Below are 7802 nucleotides of genomic sequence, written 5' to 3'. Positions count from 1 at the left end.
AAAGGCATTGAAGTGACCAATCAGCCATGATCATATTGAATGGTGGAGCAGGCTTGAAGGGCTGAATGGCCTCCTCCTGTTCCTATGAAAGAGTTTTGAGCAGAAAACTGCAGCATTTTATGTGTTGTGTACATGAATCAGTTAAACTGATTCTTTTTAGGGTTCTCTGACTACTCACCCGATTGCCTCTGATAACTTTACATTTCACAAATCTATAGAAGCTTCTTCTCCTCGCGGTTTACAATTTGTGACACACAGTACGGAACAAATGCCACGGCTGCCAGAGGCACTGCTGCACTCTTGCAGAAAGACAGTAAGTAAAACAGGAATTCTCTCTGTGTTGGGGGCTTCACCGAGTCAAAGAGGTGCAGGATGACCAATGAGGCCACGATGCAACTTAACCTGAAGCTGAACTGCTGGCTCCTCTTCCCTTTGCAGCTTTCCATGTAGATGGGGGAGTTGAGGGCTAATCCCAATCCAAACAAGGCTCCCACATTCCTGACCAGACTTGCGAAGGGAGTGCTGTCGATGTGGACCCACTCTGCCCGGGCACACCATCTCTGGGCTTTCTCCACGGACCACAGCAGGTCCACTCCCATTACTTTCAACAGTAGGTAAAAGCCCAGAGTGAAGGAGAACAGGAAGAGAGTGATCTTCAGATACTGCTTGAAGGTTACATGGTAGATTGCATCAATTCGACCAAACACTTGGGCCACAACTAATCCTGTGAGTGAAAATTTACAATTAATATTTCATCAAATATGTAATCGTTATATATATATATGATGATAAGCACACATATTTTAGCGCAAGTTTTGATCTCACCATCACTTTCTCAAGGGCAATAACTAATGGCCCAGCCACTGGTGCCTGCATCCCATGTACTAAAAACCAATCGGCTTTAATGTGTTTTTTTTTTCAATGCAGAAGGGCTTTCAAGCATTGGGTGGGATAGTGGCACAATAGTTAGCTGCCTCACAGCAACAAGGATCCGGGTTTGATCCTCAGCTTGGGTCACAGTCTATGTGCAGTTTGCACACTCTCCCTATGTCTACATGGGTTTTCTCTGGGTGCTCTGATTTCCCATAGTCCAAAAGATGTGCTGGTTAGGTGCGTTGGCCACACCAAATTCTTGCTCAGTGTACCCGAGCAGGCGCCAGAATGTGGCAACTAGGAGGTTGTCACAGTAATTTTATTGCACTGTTAATGTAAGCCTACTTGTGACACTAATGAAAAAAAGGCCCAATTCTGACAAAGGATTATCCAAACTCAGAATGTTGGCTCTATTCTTCCTCCCTAGATGCTGTCAGACCTGCTGAGATTCTCCAACATATTCTGTTTCTGTTTCCAATTCCAACATCCGCAGCATTAAAAAGGATCTGGGATAGAAATTGGTCAAGAGTAATTGTGTAAAATGGGCAATTTCAGATTCATTGTCCAATAAACACAGCTCCTGATATTCACATCTATTGACTCCACAGTCACTTGTAGTTAGATCCATCAGAAAGGGTCAGTTTTAGGCACTGCTGCCAGGCAACTATCGATCAATTGTGTTTTTAATCCCTTAAGAACTGAAATGATGTAGAATATCACAAACAGGAACAAAGGCTCAAATCCCTGCAGGATAAATCAATGCACAGTGATTGAGTTGTATCATTATATTTTCAACTGAAAGAAGGGATCCTGACCTGAAATAACCCCCATGAAGACCTGATGTGGGAAGTGAGCAGCTAGAAACACTCTGGAGGCACAGACGCAGGCCTGAATCAGCCAGAATCCCGTCCAAAGCAACACGTGGAGACACCTGGAAAACAGGAAGGTCATTACTGTACAGTCAATTAAAGAATGAGTCCATTACTTATAATACACATGAGGGATTTTAGTATCGTTCATCCTCCATCCAACCAGACAATATCCATCCATTTTTTAAAAATCTTTTTTTATTCATTCATGGGACATGGGTGTCCCTGGCTGGACCAGCATTTATTGCCCATCCCTAGTTGCCCTTCAATTGAATGTCTTGATAAGCCATTTAAGAGGGTAGTTGAGAGTCAACCACATTGACGTGCCTCTGGAGTGACATGTTGGCCAGACCAGTAAGGATGGCAGATTTCCGTCCTTAAAGGGCATTAGTGAACCTGATGGGTTTTTCCGACAATGATTTCATAATCATCAGTAGATTCTTAATTCCAGACATTAGGACGATAGAAAAACTGAACAGATTGGAAAGGCTGTAGTTTAAGATATTAACACAAGTGGATGCGCATCTACACTATCATCATTTAAATCAACTTTATAACTGCTGTGGACAGTTCCTCATTAAAACAGATTCATCATTAAATGGAAAGATAAGAATTAGCAAGGTAACTTTGTCGTACCGGTCACTTTTTTAGAATTAAAACAACTACTTATCATACTAAATTTATGTTGATATAAAGTTATATAATATGTATTGGATTTAGTAACTGACTGAGAAAAAACTCTTTTCAAATCTGGGGAGGTCAGAATGGACATAATCTACAAGTGTTGAGTTTAAATGTAATCAATCTTTAAACATACACATCTCCAGTACTGACATACAGAATTGCATACATGTTGAACTGTTATCTACACCTCACGTATGAAACTGCATTTTATGTGCACAACCCCTATCAATCCAGACAAACCTATTCTGCAGAAACTGCACTCTACACACTTGAATGTATGTATAATATTTTGAAATCTTACCATTTTTGGAAGGAGGGCTGCTTTTTTTGTAATCCAAAGGTGAGGAGTGCGGTGACCATCACATACCAGACACCAGCTGAACCCATTGCATGACCAGATGGACTTCCTGTCAAACACATCATACAGAGGCTCAATTATAAAATGGTGTTTTCCATTGCTAAACATTTAAGTAATACTTTGCAATGCTTTTTAAAAAAATACTTTTCTTCCTATTCCTGAACCATTCCATCTGGTATACTCCAAGGATCTCTCCTTGGCTCCCTCCGATCTGCCCCTTGGTGACAAGATGTGAAAGCAGAGTGTTGGTTTGCACATCTACACTGACAACTCACAGCCTCCTCCTCCTCTTAACTCCTCCACTGTCGGTAAATTGTCAAACTCCTCATCAGACATCTGGCACTGGATGAGCAGAAATTGGCACCAATTAAACATTGGGAAGATGACAGATATTGGGTGAGATTTTCCTCCCCGTCAGTGGCGTGTATTGCGGAGGCAGGGGGAGGTGTGCGCTCACTGGCAGCAGGATCTTATGGTCCCACCGCTCCCAACAGGATTTCCCATTGAACACGTCCTTCAAAGCTGGGAAATCTGCGGTGAAGGTGTGGGTTTGGCGGGGCCATAAGATCCCGCTGGCATGAATGGCAGCAAGATTTTGGTGATTGTCTTTACTCCCTGCTTAAAACTCCATTCCCTAGCTCCTGACAACATCCCTTTTCCATGCGGCTGTCTGAGACTAAAGCAGACTGCTTGCAATTCTGGTGTCATATCTGACCCCAAGATGAGTTTCTGACCTCAATCTATACCATCACTAAGATGGCCTACTTTTATCTCTGTAACAATGCTGACCTCACCCTGTCTCAATCTATCTGCTGCTGAAACACTCAGTCATTTCTTTCCAATCTCCAGACTTGACTATTTCAGCACTCTGTCATAATCTTGTTAACCTCTATCAGGTTCCCCCCTCATCTTACTGTTATATGCTCTGTCTGAGACCAGAACTCTCCATTCACCTGACAAAGGGAAAAACCACGAAAGCTTGTGAGTTTCCTATCAAATAAATCGGTTGGACTTAAACCTGGTGTTGTCAGACTTCTTACTGTAGGTACATGAATCTGCATGGAGTAGAGGGATATGGACCATGGTAGAGGCAAGAAAACATTAGATTAAAGAGGCATGTCTGTCGGCACAGACCTGGTGGGCTGAAGGGCCTATTCCTGTGCAGTACTGTTCTTTGTTCATTTACAACTGCAAAGCCTGCTGTTGTCTTTATAATGCAATGAATTGCTGGTACCTGGTCCTGTTTCACAGGTGATGGGAAACTGCTGCACCAAGGGAAGAGAGGAATTAGCATAAAACTGGGTCTCATAAACCCACCAGTAAGGTCTCTCTCCAAATAAGAACCTGTCAAAGAAAGACGGAAACTGATTAATATGTGTCCAATATCCATTATTTGCCTACATGTCCTCATTTAACTCTTCCAATAGGAAACTTCACTTACTGATACATGCAGGAATTTGAATTGTTGGCTGAGGGGTCTGGAATGGGGAGCCAACAGCCTCTAGGATGTGTGATGTTGGAATCGAATTCAGCGGATGCAAATTGTAAGCAGAACACAAACCAAAATTCCCAACTGAAGTTCCTGCCAAGAGTTCAGTTAAAGGACAAAACGTGCCATAACATGTGGGAGGCACGGTGCCACAATGGTTGCACTGCTGTCCCACAGTGCCAGTGATCTAGGTTCGATTTCCGGCTTGGATTGCTGTCTGTGCAGAGTCTGCATGTTTTCTTCGTGTCTGCGTAGGTTTCCTCCGTTTGCAGCGGTTTCCTCCCACAGTGCGAAAGACGTGCTGGTTAGGTGCATTGGCCATGCTAAATTCTCCCTTGGTATACCCAAACAGGTGCTGGAGTGTGGTGACTAGGGGATTTTTATAGTAACTTCATTGCAGTGTTAATGCAAACCTACTTGTGGCATGAATAAAAACAATTTAAAAATTTCATAAGGGTGCAGGGAAGGAAAGAGTTACCATCTCTATTACATTGATCTGAACCAGGGGTTAAATCAGATTAGAACACTTTCAAGCTATTTTTTCTCTCTGCCGGTTTGACCTCTGACCAAACACCTCAGAATGTGAACTAATGCTTAAACACCCAAAGTTATGAGAAAGTGATAATTCACCTCCTCAAAAACCGATTCAAATTAAAAAGCAAAAGACATAAATATTAATCTTAAAAAAAAGATACATTCACCAGAGTTATCACCAAGAAAAACAGGCAGCATTAAGGAGAGACTTGTGATTTCATTATCTTGAAATATTCATAATTTCAAAATGGGAAAATATCTACTGTGATTAGTACAAGTGTAAATGATTCACAGAAGGTGCCGAGTGAGGCAATTCCAACACGCTGTGTTTGAGCTGCTTGGGCACTTTTCTGTGACTTCAAATTTCCATAAAATGTGTTTGGAATCTCATGTCAACATTGGAAGGTGCAGTGATCAGAAGGACCACATACTTCCCGCAACTAAATCAGTCCTTGCCCTGTATTCCCATTCCTAACCATCCCCTCTGGCAGTTGGCTAGAGATTTGATGTCTGTCCGTCTCTTGGTGCAAAAGAACTATCGACTGTCCAAGCTACAAGGAATAAATGCTGTTAATATGTTTTACATTATAAACATTTATCATTGTTTTAAAAAACTGAGATCGGATTAAAAATATTTCTGTCCTCAGTCACAAGTACCCAATTCTCAGAACATAAAACAAACACACCTCTGAATACTTATAGTAAGAGAGAAGTACAGAATATTTTTGTAGTTAAAAACAAATTATTGCGGATGCTGGAATCTGATGAATCACTGAATTCTACAGTGCAGGAGGAGAGAATTCGGCCTATTGAGTCTGCACTGACCACAATCCCACTCAGGCCCTTATCCCCATAGCCCCATGTATTTATCCTAGCTAGTCCCCCTGACACTAAGGGGCAATTCGGCATGGCCAATCCACCCAACTGGACAAAGAGTCATCCAGACTGGAACCATTGGGATGAATTCTCCGGCTGCTCATGCTGACGGGACCCTCTGGTCTCACTGGCAGCACACTCCCTTCCCGTGGGTTTTGGACTGATGTGGATGACATCGATGGAAAATCCCATTGACAGCAGCAGGACCAGAGAAACCAACCACTACTGAACAGTGCGCCATCTCGCATGGCTGAGAAACACGCAACTGGGAGGCCGGAGAATTCCCCCCATTAGCTCTACTCTTGCTGCAGATGCAGCCAAGCCTGCCAACATTCTCCAACATTTATGTAGCGCCTCTCACGACCAGTGCATTTGAATCAATGAAGTACTTTTGAATTGTGGTCACTGCTGTAATGCAGGAAATGTGCCATTCAATGTGTGCACTGCAAGCTCCCACACTCAGTAATGTGACAATGAGGAAATTATCCATTTTTTGTGATGTTGATTGAGGAATAATTATTGGTCAGGACATATGGGGGAAACACTCCTGCTCTACCCTAAAATAGCACCATCTTTTACATGCACTTGAGCAAACAGATGGGGTATTGGTTTAACATCTCATCCATAAGGCAGCTTGCCCAACAGTTCAGCAGTCCCTCAGTACTGCACCAGACTGTCAGTCTTGAAGTTTTGTGCTCAGACATTGGAGTAGGAATTGACTCCAGCACCTTGTGACTGAGAGGCAACAGCGCTACCAATTGAGCCACAGCGAAGGAGGTTCAATCTGTTACATTGTCATACATTAAAGTCCATTCCATTGCTCTAACGAGAGACATTTAATCAATCTCCAAGGAGCTTCTCTGAAAATACACTGACTTGTGATGGGGGACATACCAGGCCAGAGATTGGCAATTGGACAACTAAAACTGAGGAAAGTTTTATGAGGAAACTGATATGACCGAATCAGTTTGAAGCTGCCAATGGGCAAGTCAGCAACAGGGAAGGGAAAACAGACACTTTAACTGTAACTTAGACTTCCTCCTGACTGGGGAAGGTGGAGGGACAATATTGGAGGCAGTCAGCATTGTGGAGTGTGACAACACATATATGCTGCTCCTCATTCCTAACTACCCCTATGTTTCCTGACAGTCCGAGCCTAGGCCTCCAAAGACGTTTAGTGGAGAGAGTCAGCAAATGCTTACCATTTGAAGATGAGGTTGAGCCAGTCTCCAATGACCGCCACCCAGAGGAGTCTGACACCCACCGCCTCACACAGATGGAACCAGATGGGGAAGAAAATAAAGAAAGTGTTTCTCAGGTCAGCAGCGAAAGAGATAAAAGTGAACCAGCTCTGGGAGTCCTGGTAATTCTGCTGTAGATACTGCACCAGTTCAACCCCCGAGCTGTGGAGCAGGTCCATCCCAGTGTCCATCCTTTGCATGTTCAGAAGTGTGGAAAGAGTCCAGCGGAGATTCCTATATCTATCGGTTCTTGCCTTCACCGCTTCTCACCTTTGTTGGCTGAAACTCTCTCCACTGTGTCAGTTATATACAACAGCCAGCAACACAACCCACGTGCATGAAACAATCTTTGGACTTGTGAAATTGACCCAAAGTCAATGAGCGATGTAATGTCATTTCAAATTGATGTAAATGTGTTTAGGACATTCGCACTGAAAATACCCAAGGCTTTATTGACTCACCAAATACACTTTGAAATTGGACAATAAACAGCAAATTTTAGGCTTTTTCAGTTCAACAAATGCAATTGTTTTATTATAGTTCTTTTCATCTTTGTTGGGGACTCAAACCTAATTTTGATTTTAGCCACAAATGTGAAAGGCCAGCACCACAGAGCACCGTGTAACTTCGTTAGCAGTTTCTCTTCTGATATATCCACAGGAGCTCCATTGTCAGCAGCCTCACTTCAAAAACCCTGAACCATAAATCAATAAGAAGAAGGATGGCTTTTTGTGGTCACTGCAGATTGCAGTAACGAGGTTTAATCCTGTGGTGTTTACATAGGGCAATAAAAACCTCCATGATCCATCTCCATTCTCTTCAGGTTTCAGACTGAACCCACAGCGTCAGGTTTTACAGTGACTCCCCTTCTAAACTAC

General features: G+C 43.0%; 1 protein-coding gene across 1 annotated transcript; it reads right to left on the bottom strand.

Annotated features, from left to right (window-relative positions):
* Positions 1-212: 212 nt before the first annotated feature.
* Positions 213-7124, bottom strand: LOC145358969 (glucose-6-phosphatase catalytic subunit 1-like). The gene is made up of 5 exons (XM_080213321.1): positions 6886-7124; positions 4019-4128; positions 2728-2833; positions 1689-1804; positions 213-724 (listed from the first exon to the last, which is right to left on the bottom strand). Exons 1-5 carry the CDS (start codon positions 7122-7124, stop codon positions 213-215), a joined length of 1083 nt encoding a protein of 360 aa, XP_080069447.1.
* Positions 7125-7802: the final 678 nt, after the last annotated feature.

This window comes from Carcharhinus amblyrhynchos, chromosome 27 (assembly GCF_965287045.1).
Source record: "Carcharhinus amblyrhynchos chromosome 27, sCarAmb.v2.hapA, whole genome shotgun sequence".
In the NCBI taxonomy this organism is placed as follows: Eukaryota; Metazoa; Chordata; class Chondrichthyes; order Carcharhiniformes; family Carcharhinidae; genus Carcharhinus; species Carcharhinus amblyrhynchos.
The sequence above is the reverse complement of the archived record's forward strand: the minus strand, read 5'-3'. Positions and strand labels throughout refer to the sequence as shown.